The 23,373-nt window shown below is 31.4% G+C and overlaps 1 protein-coding gene across 3 annotated transcripts in view; it reads left to right on the forward strand.

The window, feature by feature from the left end:
- The first annotated feature begins 1,731 nt into the window (after nucleotides 1–1,731).
- Nucleotides 1,732–23,373, forward strand: part of LOC142318855 (uncharacterized) — a 43,133-nt gene continuing 21,491 nt past the window's right edge. For all 3 annotated transcript variants that reach the window (XR_012755055.1, XR_012755056.1, XM_075355420.1), the window contains exons 1-2: nucleotides 1,732–2,347; nucleotides 20,151–23,122. Coding sequence is in view for 1 of the 3 variants with exons in the window: in XM_075355420.1 (XP_075211535.1) it covers nucleotides 1,819–2,347; nucleotides 20,151–23,122 (3,501 nt within the window). In the remaining 2 variants the exon portion in view is untranslated. The remainder of the gene's footprint in view (nucleotides 2,348–20,150; nucleotides 23,123–23,373) is intronic.

Genomic DNA, 23,373 nt, shown 5'->3' on the forward strand with positions numbered 1-23,373 from the left:
AGATTTAAATGGCAGAAAGGCTCCTGTAATAGATGGAATACCTGTAGAATTACTGCGCAGACAGTACTTATAGGCCACATACTAAGGCATCCTGGAATAGTCGCTTTAATATTGGAAGGACAGGTAGAAGGGAAAAATTGTGTAGGCAGGCCACGTTCGGAATATGGAAAACAAATTGTTGGGGATGTAGGATGTAGAGGGTATACTGAAATGAAATGACTAGCGCTAGATAGGGAATCTTGGAGATGCATCAAACCAGTCAAATGACTGAAGACAAAATAAAAAAAGATAAACTCTTCGATATAGAAGATGTAGGAAAAAAATAACAGTATAGACTAACATAAAAAAAATACCCAAATATCAATAATATCAATAGAATATCAATAGAATGTCAAGGAATCTTACTGTCAGATTCAGGAAGCCTAAATTTCTATATTAAGATTATTTTTATATAAGGCTATATTTTTCTAGGCTAAAGACATTTGAATTTGAAATCAAATGTCTTTAGCCTTACCATTTTTTGGCATGGAGGAGATCAAACAAACTTAAATGGACAGACAGAGAGAAAAATGAAAAAGCAATGAGAAGAGCGAACCAGAATATAAGTTATATCAGAACAACCCATAATAATTCAGAATTTAATGTTTGGTTGGAATTTATGAAGAAGAAGGATTATTTTTTTAACAGTGCTAGAAGAAGCTGTAGAAAGTACAAATAATGAGAGGCCAGAAAAGGTTAATAGACAGTCTTAAATTAAATGTGAACAATTAAATATTTTAAAATTTAACTAGAAATAGTCAGGAAAACAGTCCAAGAAACCTATTTCAGGGTATATAATTCTGGGATGATGATACACATTACAAGCTGCACTACATAAGTTAAAACTTACACGTTCAAAAATTTCACATTTTTCTGAATAAAATGACTACTACCTCTGATTATATATGCAATGTATAACTTAACAATAAAATAATTATTTAGAAATATTAAACCAATAAATACAGTTACAAAATTACTACCACAAAAACTGAAACTTCTAATCAAAAAGCGGGCATTCCATTCTCTTTCTAGTACTATTTGCTTTTATACAGGAAATCTGTTTACTTCTATCATCAGGGAAGTAACATCATTGCCTTCCTCACATTTCTCATATTTAGCATGCCCAAAGTTGATATAAAATAAATTTTTGCATCAACAAAAAGTATTTTTGAATAAAGTCATGTATATATTGTTGTACGGACATTTTACTCACTACAAAACCGTTTGTAAATCGACTATTGGGTATATCATTTTAAGGTGAAAGCTCTAAAATCTGAGTCTTCCGTTTTATATCCTTTTCTTCTAGCTAAGCTACAAAAAGTACTTTGATTACAGTAAAATGTATTGTAGTTCATCTAAATGCTTTTTTTATGTATTTTTTTAAACACAGTAAGTTTCTTTTAGGTTAAGAAAGAATATGGTGTTTCTTAAGTCCGTTTGAAACATGTCAGCAATTTAAAATTTATTTTACCTTTGTCTTGTACAACTAAAAGGTAGTGAAAATGAGTTAATACAGCAAATGAGCAAATACAGTTATACAAACCAAGATAGTTATAGTAAATAGTGAGCTGTTTGAACGAACCTTCTCTTACATATACATACCTTAAATTTCAAACTTACAAAGAACGCATACCTTCACTTCGTTCAGTTCAAAAAGTAAGCTAACTTAATGTTGGCTTTGGCAACCATATTTCAGACATTATTAGTAAAGTATTAGGTAGTATTTCGTGAGGTTGTTGTTTAGTCGGTGTGTATGTTTATTTATTTATTATTTTTAAAATGGATAAGTGCGTTCAAAGTTTGGTTGCAAATTTTAATGATGGAGCAGAAGAAGGAGAAATAATGGAAGAAGACAATAATGCTGAATTAGGAGTTGATCTGTCTTATGATACTGTTAGTTCTAGTTCGTTAGCTGCTTCTAATAATTCTGTTCAAAAAGATGTGATCTTGTGTAATGAGTTGCGATCGCCAGAAAGTTTAATAAACGATGAAATTCTGTTCGCAGCAGAGAAAACTTCTAGGAGGAAATCAAAACAGGGAAAAATTCGTGATTGTTTAGGAATGAGTGATTCTCGTGGCCTACCTAAAAAACACAAATGTGTTAAGCACTCGAAACGTGCTTTCAAGACTAAAATGAGAATTTGTAAACTTGACTGTGATAAAAGTTCAGTGCCAGTTCTTCATCATGCTAAAGATTCCAATTTAATGGGCGATTTTTTTCCGCCCAAATCAGCTGATAAAACGTCTGATATTATTTTTATAAGCGATGATGATCGTCATACTCGTGGCTTTGTGTCGGCTAGAAGGGGTAAGCAAAAGTATTTTACTTAACAAACAGGTAAGCTTTACTTTACAATGTGCTGTTCAGTTAGCAATATTTAAAAAGTTACCTTAAGTGATTTTGGATACTGTTGTTTTAATGTTTATTGAATATTGTTAGTGTCTTTATAGATGCTTAACCTTGGAGTTCTTTTTATCTAGTAACACAACATTTATTTTCAAAATAATTTGTTAAATAAAAGAAAAAAATAATCCGATAGCTTATTCTTTATGGAAGTGGCAACTTCAATATTTTTCTACTGAAAATTGGAAGTATTAGTCAAAATAGTTATGTATTTTCACCTCTCTACATAATTCTCCTTTTCATAATTGTACATACATTATCTTTTTAGTCTACAATTATTATGTGGTAAATAAAAGTATATTATGTGACAATATTTGGGCTTGTAAGTAATTTTAGTAGGATTATTTTTACCTAAAAATAATCTTATGTTTGTTTGTTTCATCATTATATTCTATAAATTTATGATTACTATTCTATAAATTACTTCTTATCCATTCCACACAATAGATTTAAAGAAGATTTCCCTAGCCTATTCACCTAGTCTTTCACCATCTAGCATTTTGTGTAAATTTGAATGGGTTATATCAGCTAATTTTTTTTACGTAGAAAAAATATTACAAGTACTACTACCCATATAATAATTGTAATTAGTGTATTTTAAAATCTATAAAGTAAATAGTTACACACTTAAAAAGTTGTGATATTTTTGAAAAACAACAAAGTATAATTGTAAAAGTAACAATTAATCTGTTCTTTAATCACAAAACTCAACTTTGTTTAGACTTTAGCAAATTTTTTTAACGAGTGAAAATAATTATAAATATTTATTTGGCATTGTGTAATTTTTTGTTGTATTTTGCTTGAAAATATTTTCTTGTATTATCCATCATGGATTATATGAATGAGTCTCTTCAGCTTGCCACTTTCAGTTTATGGTTCTGTAAAAGGCACAACATCATATAGTTAAGGTCACATCTACTTCTCTCTGTAATGTTTGACAATTATTTAAAGAAAGCGCACAATTCTTCTCTATATATTGTCTCCATTATATATATGATCTCTGTAATTATATACAGTTATGGACTCACCCCTCCCCCACAATTTTGATGAAATTTGGATTCTTTATTTAGGATGTAAGTTCTTTATTACAAATGAAATAATCAGAAATACTTTTCACCTGAGTTACCTCCCTCTAAGTTACACAATTCCCACGCCAAAAATTTTGTTATTCAGCATTGTACAAATGTAATGACGAAATAATTGGCACAGATGTACCAATTTCATTGTGCACGTGTAATGTACATTACTTTCGGACTAAATAATTTGGTTTCAGGGAAATTAAATTAAGATAGGTTAAGCTTGCCGGTCTCTGTGGCACAAGTGGTAGCATCTTGGTCTTTCATACGGAGTTCCTGGGTTTGGATTCCAATCAGGCATGGCATTTACACATGCTATAAAATTTCATTTCATCTCATTCTCAGAAGCTATATCTAACGGTGGTCTCAAAGGCTGAAAAAAAAAAACATAAGGTGTAGGTTTTAGTAAATCTACAAAAACATTATATGGTGTAAATGACTTGGCTAACTCACCGGGTTGGTCTAGTGGTGAATTCGTCTTCCAAAATCAGCTGATTTGGAAGTCAAGAGTTTCAGCGTTCAAGTCTTAGTAAAGGCAGTTACTTTTATACGGATTTGAATACTAGATCATGGATACCAGTGTTCTATGGTGGTTGGGTTTCAGTTTACCACACATCTCAGGAATGGTCGAACTGAGACTGTACAAGACTACACTTCATATACACTCGTACATGTCATCCTCTGAAGTAATAACCTGAACGGTTATTCCCAGAGGCTAAACAGGAAAAAGAAAAACTAATGAATCTGTGTACCGAACTTTGTACAATACCAACACAACCTAATGCTCACTAACCAGTCTTAAATATTAAATTGGTCGATTGTTCAACTAGGTCCAAAATTATATACAATAACTTAGTCATTACACTTGCACAGTGCTAAATTACAAAATTTTTGGTGAGGGTACTGTATAACTTAGAAAGGACAGCTCAAGTGAAAAGTGTTTTCAACAAATGATTTCAATTGTAATGAATAACTTGTGACTTAGATAAAGTATATCCAAATTTCATCAAAATCAGAGATTTGTCCATAATTGAATAAAATTACCACAATCTCTTAAACAACTTCAAAATCCTGATTTCAGCTGGGTATATTTGGGATTCTTACCCTCTCTTTACAAAATTCTAAACACTTTAACATCTTTCTTCTTTATCACATGAGAAAGTTTTGCCAAAATAATGAGACCCTTCACTATTAGTTCTTTATCACCTGTTCAAAGATCTACTAAACATGATTTTGAAACATATTGGCTACCTCCTCTAAAAGCTTTTGTTTGTGAGTTTTTCTTTGGCAGTCTTAAAATTGCCTACTGCAGTTTGTTTTTAAAGCCTTCTATAGCATGTACACATGTGCGCATATGTGTGTGTTGATGAAAGCTTTCCCCAGTCCCTGAAAATCTTATAATTCTTCCAGCATGCATTGAAGATCTGAGTTAAAGCAACCTTAATGTAAAACAAGTCCTCCATACTGCAGTAACTGCATTATAATCCAGTCTAAACAAACAGGTTTATAATTTTTGAAGGTATTTAAAACTTATTAAAATTTATTCATAGGTTTCTCGCTTTCTAGACATGATTAGTTTTGAAGCTTGAATTTATCCTCAATAAATAGGTTATGTATTTTAATAATACCAAAATATTCTATTTTAATAATACATTCCAGTTTGACTGCACCATCAGTTTCCTCATGAACTGAACTACTTCTGTCAAATTCAGCCGAAAATTGCTGACATTCCTACTTAATTTATTTTCACTTGACTTGCACCATTATAACCATATTTCAGAATGCTTATTCAACCATTCTATGAAGTGTTATTTCCTTTTCCTTTTTTTTCATAACCATTTAATTTATCATTCCATCACCTTAAGTTCCGCATATCATCTCTGGAAAAATCATTGTAATATCAAGAGCTTCCATTGTTGTTTTTTTCCATACTTTTATATACATATTTATTGTACATACAACCAACATTAGTTTTCATTGGAATTTTAAGCAGTTCATTGTTATTCTGATCCATTTGTTTTTGAGCAGTGAAACATTACTGCACTTTAAAAAAACACTTCAACTGCACTTCTACTACAGGAAGTGTTTAATATTAATTTTAAACTTTATATCAAATGTGGATGTGAACATTAAAAAGTGCTAAATCTCAGTCAAAGAGAGTTTTGGTAGTATTTAAGGAATTTCAAAAGATTTCATTTTGCAGTACATGTTTGTTAAACATTTTTCCAAATTAGTTATTGAAGATAAAATTTACATGATAATTTGAAAAATCTCTCTCTCTCCTCTGTAAAGTACTACCTAGGTGTTTATCTTTGTCTTAATCTGAACCACAAAACTCATAAATCTAACAAATGTAGCAGATAATTAGGTGCAGACCACACATGGATGCTGCACTTATTGGACAGTAATTTTGTCCACATTGCCTGTGGCTCTACTCTTTGACTCAAAAGCCTACTTCCTAAATTACTGGAGTCCTTTTAAACATGGCATGGAGTCCTATGGCCTACTAATCCTGCTGGCCAGATAGTCTTGCACTGTCTACCTCCATTCCCCTCTATTTCCAACTTGAATGTAGGAAAGCAAGTGAAGTTATAAAAATAATAGACTTGATGGAAGAGTCATCTTTACCGTTACGGGTGGTTACATTCATGTCCAACATTATGTTACCCTTCCTGTAGAGTTAGAAATGAAGCAATACCACCCCCCCCCCGTACAATAAAATAATGCAGCATAAGAGTTCTCTGCTTGGAGCCCTTTGTTCAAGAAAATGTGAGCACAGTGTGTGACTCATCCAGTTATGGATTTGACTCACGACTAATGTGTGGATAAACAGCATCATATGTAACCTTTTAACCTTTACAACACAACCCCATTAGCAAAATCCATCTCCAGACTGGATGCTTTTCTCTAAGGCATATATAAATGCCTTATTTCACAACGTATAATCTGTTGCAATGGTATTATTCCAGTTCCTAAAAACTTTTCAGTAACATTACTAACATTGATTATATTAATAACCCCGGTGATAAAACTTTCCCATCAATTAGTACTATTGTAAACGGTCTTTCCATGAACAGAAACTGCTATCCTCCTTTTTGAGTGTTGCTAATTTTATTGGTAATCTACAGATTTTGTTATTATTATTATTGGCTGTAGCTATTTTTAGAATTTTTTCTAATCATAATGAAAATCTATTTTTTTTTTTTTTTTTGTATTAATGGTGAGTATTAATAAGCCCCTCCTGTAATCTTGTGTTGTGTAGTTGAGCCAAAATCTCAATGCCTTTGAATGACTTTATATTAAATTACATTGTTGCTTTATATTTATGATGTTACAGGCAATGATAACCATCCATGAATTTCCAGCTGACTACTGAAAGAAAAGAAAAAATAAGTCTTTTAACATACAAACATTTCATGCTTCAATCATAAGCAATTTTAATAACAGCTGTTAAATTGTTAAGAGTTGGGATATGCTAAATTTCATCTAAATAGGTTTTATTTCTATAAATAGGTGTTAAACAGCTCATTTATTTTTATTAATATAGAAGAAAGTGATTCTTGAAAAATTATAATTCTAAAATTAGCTCATAATAAAAATGAAAGGGCTGACTTGCTGTTCAGATTAATATATGACCTTCAAAGTGGGGGTGAAAGTTTCTCATCCAGAAAGTTTGGGTTCAAATGCTACTTAGGCTGGGTAATTTTCACATTTAAAAAATCCATTTCTTATCATTAATGTTAATTATAATTGTAATAATTCTAGAGCAGTGATTCTCAATCATTTTAGCTCCATAAATCCCAAAAAGTAAAAAAAAAACCTAATGAATATTTTGTGACCCCCCCCCAACAAAGCCAAACCCAATGAAATCTAGTTAGAACTATTTAGCTATGTTGATAGCGACAGGTATGAACATGCATGTATGAAGTGTACAGACTTGAAAAATTTACAAGTTCCAACTAAATGTCTGTGTACTCCATGTAATTTGGTCTGCTTGCATAATATTCTCTTTGAGAGAGTATGTTCAAACATGCATATGATACATTTGAACATGTCATGCTCTCAGCAGTATAAAAGAGGCGTAAGAGATTGCAGAACATCAGTTTAGTTTTGAATGCAAAGTGTTCATCTGTAGTCTCTAAAAGTTTTTAAAAGCATAGTTTCATTGAAAAAAGTTTGAAAAAAAACAGAGGTTTGAGTTTTTTTAGTGTGCAGTCAAATGGTGTAACTGTTTTTTTTTTTTTTTTTTTTAATTAGATTTTTATGCAAAATGGATAAATTTATGGAAAAATGAAGTGAACCATCTACATCCGGTGAATCGATTGGTAAAATATGACAAGATTGTACAATGACAGTTTTTAACTCATTGGATGGTAAGCAACATTGTGTTGTTTGCTTTCGTGTTCTTTCCAATGAAAGCATGAAGCCATCAAAATTAATTCCAACTCTTGAAAACCTAAATATCTGTATCACAAAAGCAAACCCTTGGAATTTTCAAAAGAAAATTACATGCGTTGAGAAATCAACAAGTTTATATTTATAAAGCCATACAGATAAAAGTAGACTTGAAGCATCTTACAATTGCAAAAACTTCATATTGCCTGCTGTGGTTGTTATGATCAGTGTTTTAATAGGAATGGAAGAACAAAAAATTGTGCTTTTAAATAACACATTATCAATGTGAATAGAAAGCTGTCGATGTTCACGATCAGACCATTCAACAAGTGAGTCCAAATGAATTTTTTAATATTCAGTTTGATGAATCAACAGATTTGGCAAATATTTCTCAGTTCTTATTTTTTGTGAGATACGAATGGGATAGGGACAAATCATCAAAGAAAATGTTGTTTTGTGAATCAATATCTAGTCATATATTTTTGGACAATGTCTTTTTGATGTTTTTTTTTATGAAGCTACTAACAGATTGGAAAAATATATTGCAGTATGTAGTGATGGTGCAAAGGTGATAAGAGGAAAGAGCGGTGGATAAAGAGATGTGTACTGAATCCATTTAGTGAAAACATTATTGCAGCTGATAAATAACCAGTTGAAATTGACTACCAGCTCATTGAAATCTTATTTGCTGATGAAACATTAAAACTACAATTCGCATCTGAAGATTTATACAAGTTTTGGCTTGCTTGTTGAAGTGAATATGGAAATTTAGTCACAGAAGTATTGAAAATATTAATTCCTTTCGCCATGTTTACCTCTGAAAAAGGGTTTTCGTCTATGGTTGCACTAAAAACTAAATATAGAAATTGTCTTTTATCATTTGAAAAAAATTGCTTTTGTGTATTTCTAACATAAATTCATCTATGGAGATTCTTAAATGGAAAACAAACACAACCACCTCATCAATTTAACAAGATCAAGAGTTATCTAGAAGATACATTGTTAGGATTTTTAATCTGAAAATATTAAATAATGTTTTTTCTAGAGGACTTGTGCGGTGGTCATTGTTTCTGATTGCAGCAATTCAACTATAGGACATAGATTTATTCAACATATCATGGTCAGCATCTTGCATGCATGTGCATATGGCTTTTACTTGCACTTTAATGGTTTTTTTTTTTTAATGACTGAGGGAGATGTCTCAATTTACCATCACTGTTGTTCCAATCACTGGAAGTAAACCTGAAATAATTTAAATAGCAACAATCTCTATGCACACCTATTTAAAAGTCTTACTAAGACAATAAAAGAGTTTTGTAATGTTCCAATCAAGGTATTCCATTTTAATTCAACAAATGATCAGTGCATCACTATTTTTGATTTTAATGATATTTGGTATAACTAACCCACCTTGTAGAGACCAAAATATATTTTTTTATATATAAAAAAAAAGTTTTTTCTTGAGTAATAGACTATTTTCTAACTCGCCAACAGGTAAAAACAGTTTTTTCCATAAGCTGTAGCATTCTTATTTTACATCATACAGAGGATCAAAAAGGGATTTTGGAAAGAGTGAAGATGGAACTTCATCTTAATGTACTCAAAATTCATTTTGTTACTTAACCAAATCTTGTTATGTTTACTGAAGTTAGTCTACAAATTGTTGTTTTGTTTAATTTTGGGCCCAAAATAAATAATGAAGGACTTAAAGTAATAGGCTTATTTTTTACCTTTTAACTCTTAGGTACTAGTAGTACTTATAAAAAAAAAAATTGGACTGTTACCAAATGTCCTTCATTAAAAAAAATGGCTGCCAAACATTAAATTTTGAAAATGTCTCATTTTTGGGGCTCAAAAACCACACGTGGAACAGGTGGCAAAAATCTGAAATGTTTACAGCAGTAAGTAATTTTTATATACTTTAAAATCACAAAATTTATTTTGTTACTTGAAGAGGTTGACGAGTAATGAATACAACAATACCACTAAAAACACTGTTCCCTCTAACTGTAAACAACATATCCAAAAATACTGATGTTATGTATTTTTTTTTCAGATTATAAAAATTACAACTAAACTCCTTTATCACAGAATGATAAATAATAATTACAAAATGATAAACAACTCAAATACATTAACAAATTGTTCAATTCTCTTTTACCTTATTTTACTCCTGCTAATGGAAGTTATGAATAAATCTTGCACTTTTTGATAACAAACTTAACCAACATAAATTAATGCTCCTGCCATTTTTTTATTGAGTAGAACTGGTAAGTCCACATTCATCTTTTGTGTAATATTGTGTCCTCTTCGAGGAGTTGATAGAAAAAGCTCTGAAGGCATGAGAATCTTTAAAATATTTTCCAATTGAACCCGTGTTTGATTATCCCTCAATGATTTCTTGAATGAAGTACCAGGACTCTTTGGATGGATAAAGTGTATTCAATGTTCCTCTTTATTTTCATGTATTTTGACTTAAGTGACTTCACCTAACCACCACTTGCTATCATATACACAGCAGACATAATTTTTACATTTTGGCTTTGGTAAACCTATAAAGCAATCAGAAACAGTAACTAATGTCCTTGTGTACCAATACTAATGTAAATGTTTCTGATTCAGAGGTCACCTGAACTTTCAGAATACATTTCTGACTTCTTGGAACAAAACTGTGAAAGGTTCTTGTTTCTGTTGTGATTACCTGATAACAAGAACTGAGCAAACTGGGCAACAAGAACTTGATAATTCTGATAACAAGAACTTCAGTCTCTTGAATGTCTTTATTAGAGCAGAAATAAATATATTTTTAATACTGTCTTTGCAATAATTGTACATTTCAGAAGGTGTAACAATTTGATTGTTGACTGTCCTTTAAAAGCTTGCTTTAGTCACAGTCCTTTTTTTACAGTTCCACCAGTACCATTACATTTTCCTTTTGCATGGTATGAGACAAAAAAATTACATTCAGCTATAATTTCAAAATCTTGAATAGTAGTACAGATTTATGAAATTTTTTATACTGGACTGAGGTGCCATCAGAAAAATTAAAAAAATTGTTTAACTTGTGGTAACAGTGCTTTTACTTTATTTATAACTTGCTTTTGGAAGCAGAAGAATGATGATGTAGTATTGTGCTTCAAGTACTCACTTATCACACAATAGATTTGGCTCTGTAATTTTCCTTCTTTTTTTAAAAATACATGAGAAATGGATGTACTGTGGCATATGTTTTTGACTAGTGATACGACTGGACTTCATCTGTATCACAAAAGGAAAATTTTGAGAGCAGTCTCCCATTGCAATTCACCCTCCAACAAGTTTTCATTTTTAATGTTGAGGAAATTGGCTTGTTTCTTTGCAACAAAATGATGCCTTTTTATGTTATTTAAATTTTCAGTAAGTTAAGTACTCTTAAAATTGAAGAATTTGAGTATTTAGACACAACATTCAACAAAAGCCCACTGTTTGAAGATAATGTCAGAATCAAAATCATCCCAGCTCTCTTGCAGTAATCAGAGCACTTCATTAGTGCCTGGACATTTTTCACTCTGTGACAGCATGCACATTTCATTTTCTATAATACACTATGGATAAAGGAGAATTTTATAATCAAATTTCATTTTTAGAGCAGATAACATGAGTTTTACATTTTGGTGGGTGACACACACACAAAAGGAGTGAGTACCTGACCCACCAGGCAGAACACAAAATTTAGGTCTTAAATCAGCAAATTTTGAAAAACCAATTTTTAAATTATGTCTTTCTTTAGAGGCTGTATGCAGTTCTTTTAAGTTAAATAAGATAAACCTTTTTTGAATATTAATTTTCTTCTGTTAAGCTTGTCTTGCTGAGAAAATCCTTCTTGCCTGGTATCATTCAGCCGTGCTCATCATTTGGATAAAAATCTTGGACACATCTAATAACATTTTCATCAATTACGTGACTTTTTGCTGATTTGTGGTAAAACTCCACATGTTTTAACTAATTGTTTGGATTGACAAGCTAAACACTGACTAACACTAAACTCATTTTGAATTTTTTTAATGCTCCAGCTGCTTGGTAATAAACTTAAAATATTAATGTTTTCCTAGATTAATGTAACTGTTTTCATTTTATCCTTTATTTTAATGATTAATTTTTCTTATTCCCTACCTTAATCAGCATAATTTTGTGGTACTAAACTGATTTCTTCTGTAGAAATATTTAAATCAAAGGAATCATTTAATTTACTGGTAACTGACTTGGCTATTTTTGTAACTTTAATTTTAAATATACTTTCTTTGTACTGCTCGATATTTTTTTAACCTTAACGGAGGAAATCCCAAGTGCTGAACAAGCTTTATTCACTGACTCGACTATAACATATTTAGGCTCATATATATCTTGACATTCCATCATCTTGTATCATCTTGTGGTTTTTGTATTTGTTTAAGCATTTTGTACACAGTACTATGCCTGGAATGAATTTTAAATTTGGATTGCTTGTTGAAAGTATCAAAGAGATTTCTTAACCGGTTTAGCGGCTAAATGGGTAAGAGCAACCTTTCCCATTAATATGAAAATATTTATCTAAATATTTGGTTTTATGAAAAGTACAGATATTTGTTTGTTTCAGTACATCCACTTCTTAAAGATATCAATGTTATTTGAGGTTCAAACTCTAAAATATTGTGCACTACTGAAGATCTATTGTAAGTCAATTTGTGATATACTGTTTCAGTGTGAATGCCAATTGAACACTCCATAATCCATTTTTATAAAATGCAATGGTTCTTACAATAACAATACAGTTAGTATAAATTATAAAACTACTAATTGTACCTCACTTTATCATACCCCAGTTTCTCTACAGCTAAAATAAAAATTTGTTTAATTAATAAAATTAAAAATAAAAGATATCGCATAAAAAAAGAAGTTCACTGCTAATAAAATTACTTTGTACATTTATACATTACCTAACCACAGTATTATCACTAGCAACAATACAACATATCACATTGAAATCAAAACATTAACTGAGTGAGCCTTCTACAATATTTACATTCAGGATTACGCAAACATTCATGTCCATGCATGTCTACTCACTTTCATATTTAAACATGAGTTTGTGTATATGAGTCATACTTTAAGTAGCAAATTATCTAGAATATAATCTATCTCATTATAAACATATCAAAATATTTGATATAGTAGGCCCACATTATTGTCTGAAAAAATACATGCTGCGAATTTTTTGGATACATTGTTCACAGTTAGAAAGAGCAGTGTTTTAGCAGTTTTGTGATTGCTTCATTACTCAACAACATCTTTGAGTAACAAAATAAATTTTATATGGTTTTAAAGTACATAAAAAGTTCTTACTGCTGTAAAAATTTCAGGTTCTTGCCACTTATCCCACATGTGGTTTTTTGGCCCCAAAAATGAGGCATTTTCAAAATCTTAGGATTTGGTGGCAATTTTTTTAATGAAGGACTGTAACAGTCCAATTTTTTTTTATAAGTACTACTAGTACCTAAGAGTTAAAAGGTAAAAAATAGGCCTATTACTCTAAGCCCTTCATTATTTATTTTGGACCCAAAATTAAAAAAAAACCACAATTTGTAAATGTAACTTCAGTAAACATTACTAGCTTTGGTTATGTAACAAAATGAATTTTGAGTACACTAAAATGAAGTCCCATTTTTACTCTTTCCAAAAAGCCCTTTATGACCTCTGTATGGTGTAAAATAAGAGTGCTATAGCTCATGGAAAAAGTGATGAAAGTGGCTGTTTTTACCTGTTGGCAAGTTAGAAAATAGTCTATTACTCAAGAAAAACATTTTGTTTTTAATATAAAAAATATTTTTTGGCCACTATAAGATGGTTAGTTATCATATACCAAATATCATCAAAATTAAAAATAGTGATGCAATAAAATCTTTGAAGATTTGTTGAATTAAAATGGAATACCTAATTTCCAAAATAGAAAGAACAAGATTGATTCTTTTGGTTTTCAAATGTAAGAAAATTAATAGTATAGAATATAATTTGTATTTAATTTCTAAAAGTAATGGCCAAAAATATTTTACATTTCCATAAATATTTGATCTGAAGTTTAACTTCATATTTAATTAAAACATTCCATTCACCTACCTGTGCATTGGATAGTGATTGGATTTGTGTGTAACCATATCAACACAAATCAATTTACAATTCAATTTAATATGAATTTGGCCTCATTGCTAAAAATGTTCCTTGTAGTTTTTCTTCCCATTATACACCATACTTAAATAAAACATCTGATCTACGTACACACCACACATCAGAAACACACATTATGTAAAAGCATATAATTTTTTTTCTTCCAATAGTTATACCACGACTGATTGATATAATTTCATACCTAATTTTAACCCAAGATGTGACATGGTGCACATAAGGAAACGGCTGTTATGTTTACTGGAATAAGTGTGTTCGGGTATTTTAATTTCTTGGTTCTTGTGGAAACAAAATTACAGTCCTAAAAAATCTTAACAATAAGTTTACATCTGGTGTGTTGCAAGAGACCCTTGTTCTGATGATCAATTATTTTAAAGAATGGCACCTTTATTAATAAACTTTCTTCTACTATAAACTAAATCTCTAGAAAGATGTGCTGTGGAACCTGAGATCAAGATTTTCCTCTTGGAAGTAAAAAAAAAAAAGAGGCATGATATCAACATTAGTTATATCACCATTTGCCCTACCAACTAAGTCTCCCCTACAGTTGAGGGGATTTTTAAGATATATACAATCTTCACATTGTAACAGAATGACGGTTCAGCATTTCTGTGTTTATTTGACTATATATTGAAAAAAAACAATTGTTTTTTATATACTCAAAGTGTTTTGTACATACAAAGTTGTAAGAAATTCAGAAATGCTGAACATTATCATATTGTAAAGTAATTGACTCTAGATTGTCAATCACAACACACACATCTTTTGCTAAAAAAAATGTATTTTAACATCTCCATATATTGCACAGAATTTACAATTAACCCACAATTCAGGTAATCATATATACAAGAGTTTTTTGTTTTTTTTAGGATTAGGTGTTGAATTTTTTTTACTGAGACGAACCATTATGCCAGTATTCCATGTTAATGGTTTTTTTTTTATAAGATTGTAATAATGACCCCGTCACAATATTGAAAAAAGTCATCTCCCTTATCATGATGATATCAAAATCTCATCACAACATTCCTTTCATTGCTATAACTTCTTTTCTGTAAGTTTGTGTGGCACCACCCACCTCAAAAATATTTTACATATCCCAGTTGTTCAATAATATGTCCTACTGCCTATGTGTTCGATATGCCTATCAGGCTGGTGATGAGACGGTCATTTTAAATCAATTCAACCACCTCTTTTGGTGCTTATCATCAGTCACAGAAACCAATTGACCACTGTGAGGTTCATCCTCTATATTCACTTTATCAGTTTCTGATGCAGAAAACTGTATTGCCCACCTGCTCACAGTACATTTATCAATGGTTTCATCACCATAAATGGCTTTTAGATGATGAATGTCACTAGTGCTCACTTTTTCTGATGTTGAAAATTTAATTGCTGATGTTTGTCATGTTGATATAGCAGATGTACTGTATTATGTAACAATGGTGATTGACAGAAACTGAGAATGTAGGAATGAGTTTTGGAATGTTAGTAATAGGGGAATGAAACTTGAAAGATGATGACATCCTTTACTCTTTACAACATAACTGTTTTTCATTGGGTTCAAGTGTGCTTTACATTTCAGAAATCTGTCATATTTTTTTGTATGCACTTGACTGTTTTGAAAATACAATTGAGTTTTATAAACGGGTGATTCAAAAAGAACTTCACAAATTTAAACGCACGTAAGAATTTATTTAGATAACTTCATATTCAGTTGAGGTCTCATTTCATAGTTAAACTCATCAAACTTTGAATTGCGTAGTTCATTAATACTGAATTTGGTATTTAGATAACTTCATATTCTGTTGAGGTCTCATTTCATAGTAAAACTCATCAAACTTTGAATTGCGTAGTTCATTAGTACCAAATTTTGTTACCAGTGTTGTTAAAAAGGGATATATTTACTGGTGCGGAATGTGCTTGCTGTGTGTTTTGTTTTCATGATGTGCAGTCAGCAACTACAGTTTAACATAATTTTCATAGCGTATGATAGGGAGCCTTCTAGGAAGCATACTATTTACTCTTGACATCAAACCTTCTTTGAGACAGTAGTATGTTAAACAAACAAAGTAACCAGAATGCCCAATTCAGAGAAAGCTTTGCACACAGTCCAGAGAAATCAACTCTATGTGTGTCATGTGAGACTGGCATTCCACAAACAACTGTTTGGCATGTATTACATAAACAATTGCACTTGAAACCATATAAATCAACCGTTGTTAAGCACATTACAGATGATGACAAAGTTGCTTGGCTGCAGTTTTGTGTGGAAATTATGGATAGAATTGCAGACAATAATTTAGTGATGAGTCAGTGTTTCACATTGTGACAAGGTGAACACCCAAAACTGCCGAATATGGGGTAGCAAAAACCCTCATGAAACTTTGCAGCACATTCATCATAGCCATAAAGTTAATATGTTTTGTACCTAAGCAAACAAAGACTGTAAGGCCTGTTCTTCGTAAATGATATAGTTTATCTGGACATGCTTCAAAATTGTGTAACTCCTCAGATGATGATGATGATGATGACCAAGAAGATGAAATTACTTTCAATAAGACAAGCACCACCTCGCTACCATCTAGATGTCTGAGAGTTTCTTGATTCTGAGGTTGGTGGATTGGTCATAAAGGTTCAGTTGGCCACCTCACTCCCCAGATATGACCATACTAGATTTTTTCTTGTGGAGTTTCATTAAATATCGGGTTTATGTACCACCTCTCCCTGCTGATCTTGAGCTAAAACTCTCAATTAACACCACAGCTGCAGAGGTAACACCCGACTTGCGGGCTACAGTCTGGAATGAAATCAACTTTGGTTGGATGTGTATCACATTACAAATGGAAGCCATATCAAACCAAAGTAAATGTTGGATGACAAACTTGATGTGTTTTTCTATGGAAGAGACTTCAACCGAATCTGTAAGTTATCTCAATAAATATTTATATGGTTTTAAAGTTGTGAAGTCCTTTCTGAATCACCCAGTATTGCAAGGTTTTGGACATGAAAATTACTTGTCCAGCATGCTTATGCTGGACATGCAGCAGAAGCAGCATGTAAAAACCTTTTCCAAAGTCTTTTATAAGATTGCCCACTTTAGAGAGAGAGAGAGAGAGAGGGGGGGGCTATATTTTGGATTCACTTTAAGCAGAAGCTTTTTTTTGTTGTTTTTTAAGAATATAGAAAAGAGCCAAAATCTGATAACCTCTTACGGCAGCAGTCACAACCATTCTTAGAAAATCATTAGAAAAGGAATGCTCATGCATAGAGTAGCAAAACCATTAAAAAGGATGTGCTTAACTGCAGCAATTTCTTGTAGAAGTGTGAACCAGTCTAAAATATTTGTAAGCAGTGATACTGCTGGTGGCAAAAGGTCAGTTATGTGTTACCCATACCCTTTTATATCTAGGCAGGAAAGCAATGATTCCACAAAGGAATTTATTTTATAGTGAACTCTAGTGTAAGTTTTCCCAACACAATAAAATTAAGTTGTCTTCAATGACCCCACCTTCAACAACTGTATGATATGATTGAAGAACCACTAACATTGTGTCTGTTAGGAAGCAAAAGAAAACAGAATATTATTTTCAATATACACTGTGTTCAGAAAGTTTCTGTGCACTGGAATTATGGAAGTATAATTTTGAAATTTTGTTAATTATTTTGTGTTTTTATTTCATTATTTTATTGAAACTCATATTATAATAACTGGAATAACTGGTTGTTTAATAAAGGTGTTGACAATGACCTCCTCCAACATCAGTATAACATTGCACTTTTTTCTGTTTGTATTCAAATAGCTGATTTACTAAAATGCCTTGATGTTATTGCAATGATAAGTTTGTCAATCGTGTGTGGCCTGTTGTTATACACTGTTTCACTGTATCCCATAGAGAGTAATCTGGAGGAATCAGATTGGGCAATTGTGCAAGCCACAAACCCCTCAAAATGATTCATTCACCAAAAACATCTCATAAAAAATCATTGACACGCAATGCATGTTCTACTCATCCAGACCAGACTCAGATTTTCACTTTGTCTAAAGATTCTTCATGTAATTCACGAGGGTTAGTTGTTGACTATAGTCATGTATTTTATAAATTAACACCCTTCCAAATGAAACCATGCTTCATCTGTAAGAAATGTGTTGTCTAGGACACCTATGAAATTTTGATCAATAAAACATTTAAATCATTGATAATAATTTAGTCTTTTGGCATGATCTGTAGATTTCAGTTCTTGAACACGCATTATTTTGTAGGGGAAAAGTTTCAGTTATTTTCTTACAGCTTTATGTACAGCACAGCAACAAGTTCAATATCTTCCTGCTTTGCTAACTTATGCATTGACTTTGATGGACTTTCGGCCATAGCATCTGAAATATCAAGCAGCTTCTGTTCAGGTTGTCTTCCACTTTAATTAGTGTCCAACAGATCCTGCTGCATTTCGATCTGCATTGCAGTGAGAAACAGTAGTATTTGGAAACTTTTCAGAAAACTGGTGCTTCACTGAATCAGTGTACTTGTCACCTTCACGAATGACATGTTCAATAAGAAAAATGCCTTCTACTAAAAAGACCATTACATTTCTTGCAACTATTGATTTCAACAAATGAAGCAACATGAAATGAAGCATGTTCAATCGTAACTCAACAACTGACGTCTTGGTTTATTACTAAACAATGCCCAGTGAAGCTACAGGGCAACCAACTTAACGTCAAAAGAACAGAATGAATGCATCACATAATTCTAAAGCATATTGCACAGCAACTTTCTGAATGTACTGTATAAATGTAACACAATGGAATGTTTGAAATGTGGACACCTAAAATGGATTAAAATTTTGCTTTCAGGACAAAGAATTTTGTAGACAGGATAAATTTATTGTTAAAAAAATTATAAGAGGCCAGAAAGTTGTTAAAATATACTTTGAATTTATCTGTAAAGTAAGATCAATGCATTACTTACACAGATTCCCTTTGCTCATATTTATCTATTGTTTTTTTTTTAATTTGTAATTCTATTACCCTTCAAATGCTGATGTTTCTGAATTAGATCATGTGTTTTTTTTTTTAATGATTTATTTGAAAATAGTTATACAGCTGTTAAAATTTTATTAGAAAACTAAATTATTACCAAAACCTGGTTACAAAAAAATTGTTTTAGATAATATTGCCAATATTTTGAAAAACAAATTTTCTTCCATTTCCCACACCATCTCCTACAGTCCAAATTTAGTGATATAATTGCACAACTGATATGTTGCCTATTAATTGAAGGATTATTAATCACTGTGAAAGTTAAATACATATAAGTGAGAATTACAATATGTTATAAAGCACTTGCGTTACATTGCACAATCATCAGTGTTGTAAAATTGGACAGGACCCTTTACAGTCCTGCCTTTGCGATTTTATATTAAATTGCATTGTTACATTTATATTTTCAATGTTACCCATACAAGATTTTTCATGTACTTAAAGTTCTTCAGTTAGTAAAACCTTTTATATTTGTTTTGAATTTTTGTCTGGTTTAAATACACATAATTGATTAATAATGTATCCATATTGTCACACTGGAAGGTAAAATGTTCTAAAGAATAGTCAAATTTGTCTTCTGTTAAAACAAAAACAACATGTTTTAAACACATGCCTCACAAAAAATTGGATGTAATGTTGTAAATTATGACATTAGAATTTAATGTTTATATATATTTGTGCTAATCGTTCATAATAATTGTAACCCGTTGTTTTTCAGTTGGACAATGCATTAATCCTGTCATGTTTTATTATCTTTCAATATGATATGTATTTTGGTTCCTAATATTCATTTAAATATAATTGTACTATTCAGACATATTTTATTTGTTTTTTGAATTGTGAAATATTGGAAAATTTTATTCTATTTGAAAAATGAATTAATTTTTTAAATTTCAGTTTTTGGTAATGTTTGTTAAATGCTTGTGTGTTATACAGAATTTTTCTTGAAACATTTTAATCTAGTTTATTTACTAATAAATAATTTACTGCTCAATTACAGGTTCAACTCAAGAAAAAGAAAATCACCGTGATCATCGTAGTTCTAAATCATCAGAAAAGGAAAGGGAATTCTCTAGAAAGAAATTTAAGCACAGGAAATATTCTTCAAAACATGAGACTGATCATTATAATGAAGCTATTTCTGGGTTTAGAAGAAAATGTAAAGGCAAATTCTCAAAGTACCATAAAGATCGAATTCATAGACATCTTTCATTAGATACTTGTGAAAGTGATAGCTGTCACACCATTACTTCCAGACATCATTCTAATTTCAGTTCCAATGAAAGTAGGACATTTGATCGTCAGAGTAAGCCAGTTAGAGATAATGAACAAAATCAAACCTTAGGAAAAGTATCACAAAAAGAACATGAAGTAATATCTTCAAATAATTTGGTTCGCTTTAAAGATAATATCCTTATGCGAAAACTTTTAGAATCAGGAACAATAAGAACAAGAAGAAATTCTTGTGGTTCTGACCTCAATTGTGAGATTGGATCCGTTTCAACTGTTTCAAGTCCAGAATTTGGTTTATTTGAAGATATTCATATAAATGATGTAGAATCTTTGGATTCTAATGAAGGGATTGAAAATACTGATGTTAAGAATGAAAATAGAGATTTACTCAATTGTAGCGATGACAGTGAAATAGAAGTTATTATTCCTCAAAAAAAGCAACCTGAACTTATTGAATTAAAAAGTGATGCTGAAAACGATCCTGATTGTACAAGTCAAGTAGCCCAAAGTTCTGCAGAAGGTATTACTGTAGTCGTAAATGTTGATAGAAATGATGATGAGTGTGTAAATATCAGTTCACCTCCTGCTGTTGAAGAAGCTACAGTTACAATTCAGAATCATCAGAGTAAGCAAGCAGTGGAAATTGCAGAGCAGCAAGAAAGTGAGAATAAAAGTGAAAATGATTGTCATCAGGATAAACAAGATCTTCCAGCATTAGATGAAAATCACATTGAAGATGAAGATGTTTTACAATTAAGATTAGCTGCACTTAGATCTGCTGTATTGAAGAAACATATGGATAGATTACAGAAACGAGGGTTGTTAAAATCTGGAACAATCTCAAAGGAGCAAAGAACTGAAGTAATTGAGCCAACTTTATGTGAAGGAATATCAAGAAAAAATCAAAATGTTGAACAGAATGATTATGAGTTTTGTGAAAGATTAGATTCTCTGTTAGAAAATGCCACTTGCCCTGACAGTGGAGCATCACCTTATTCTCCTAATAGTAGCTATGGGTCTCCAGTAATTGAAGATAACAATATTGAGGAGCAGGATATGGAAATAGCTGCTACTGATGATGATGATAATTGTATTGATGAACCAGATTATCATATTTCTACTGGCATAGGCAATTATTATGAAAATCACGATAAGGCAGCTCTTGAAGTTCCTGTTTATGATGTAGAGTTTCAGTCAGGAAATGCTTCTTCTCAGGTTTTAACTATGAGTTATAATACATTAGAAACAACTGAAGAATCAGTAGAACCTGCCACAGATAAGTTTTTTAATGAAGTTCCTCAACCGTTACCACCAGGAGTTGAAGTTCCAAATTTACCTACACAGTTTAATCAGCCTTTGCCACCTGGTGTTGAACCTTTAAAATCATCCTCAGATTTTAATCATCCATTCTTTGTTCCACATAGAAGCATTAGTGATACCCAAGTTTCTGCTAATTTTTATCCACCAGGTGATCAGATGACTTCAAACTCATTATGCCATACATTTCATGATTTAAATGGTTCTAGTTGTGATCAGAGTAATTATTACCAGTCATCACATTTACAAAGTGACCACCATAATTTATTGTCACAAAACCAGTTCAGTGCTGTGGAAAGTAACAGTTATCAACAGTACCCAGATCGCAACTCAGAAAGAGTGTCAGATGATAATAATCATCAAAATCCAATAGATTACCCTAAAGATGTGAATGAAACACCTGACAATACGTACAAAAATTCAGAAATTGATCCTATAGTGGAATCAGGAGAAGAGATTATTGATATAAGATATAATCCATTTACTGAAACAAAGAATGTAAGTAGTCAGGATAATAGTAATGAAAGTTTTAAGTATAATTTTTCAGAAAATTCTTTAACACTTGAAAACAGTAAACTGGTGACTAATAAAGTAGATAATGAAAATTTGGAATCATATTCTTTTGAAAATCACAGCAAAACTGTTAGTGTTGAGAACCTGAAATCAGTAAAATCATTTTCAATTTCAGAAAAATCACAGGATTCATTGCAAGATGACGATGATGAAGATCTTCTTAGGGCTAAATTATTAACTTCTCTTAGTAATAGAATAAGATCATCATTGTCAGATGTCATTCCTGCAAAAAAAACTGATGAAGCTCTACCTGTAAAGTCAAAAATGTCTGTTATAAGGAAGAGATTGGTCATTGGGAGAACAAGAAAACAGAACAAGATTAGTTCATCCTTAAGTGACTGTGGTTCTGTGCCTTTAAATAGTACAAATAAAGTTACTAAACAAAATCTAAAAGTAATGCTTCCTGCACACGATTTAAACAATAAACTTAAAAAATTAGTTGTTAGTAAAAGAAGAGTTATTCCCCCGAGTATACCTGTAGTAAAAAATGCTTCTAAATTCATAATCAGAGTTGGTGAAGATTCTGATTCTGGTGATGATCACACTCATTTGGGTGGTTGCAATGATTGTAGTAGTGATGTTAATGAACGGTTAAAAGGAGATTCACTTAAGAGTACAGAGCCAACCTCAAAATCTGTGAAAGAAAATACGCCAGACCTAGAGAGAAGTGTTGATTTGCTATTAAAGCAAGTTCGCAAACAGTGTGAAGTAAAATTAACTAAAAAGACTCGCAGTTTTCTCCCTTCAAAAAATTATGGTGAAGCTGTCAAAGTTATAGCACAGTCATCTGCAATAGCTGCCCAAAAGAAGACAAACACTGAAAGTAAACAGAAAAATTCAACTCCTTTGGTAAGTTTTTCTATTTTATTATTAGAATTTTCATTTTGTAAAATTATGTAAATAATTAATGATAGACATTCATATACAAGGGCGGTTTGGAAAGTTCATGGCCTGATTCAGTGATACCGCTAGTAGGTCAAAATGGCAATTTGTAGTTAATGTAATATCTGTTAGATGGCATACTAAACAGTTTCCAACGTGTCTTCTCAGTTATTTAATTGTTGTAGCTAATAGGTAGTAGATGAGTGTTGTTTTGTCCA

Source organism: Lycorma delicatula, chromosome 2, assembly GCF_047948215.1.
Source record: "Lycorma delicatula isolate Av1 chromosome 2, ASM4794821v1, whole genome shotgun sequence".
NCBI lineage: Eukaryota > Metazoa > Arthropoda > Insecta > Hemiptera > Fulgoridae > Lycorma > Lycorma delicatula.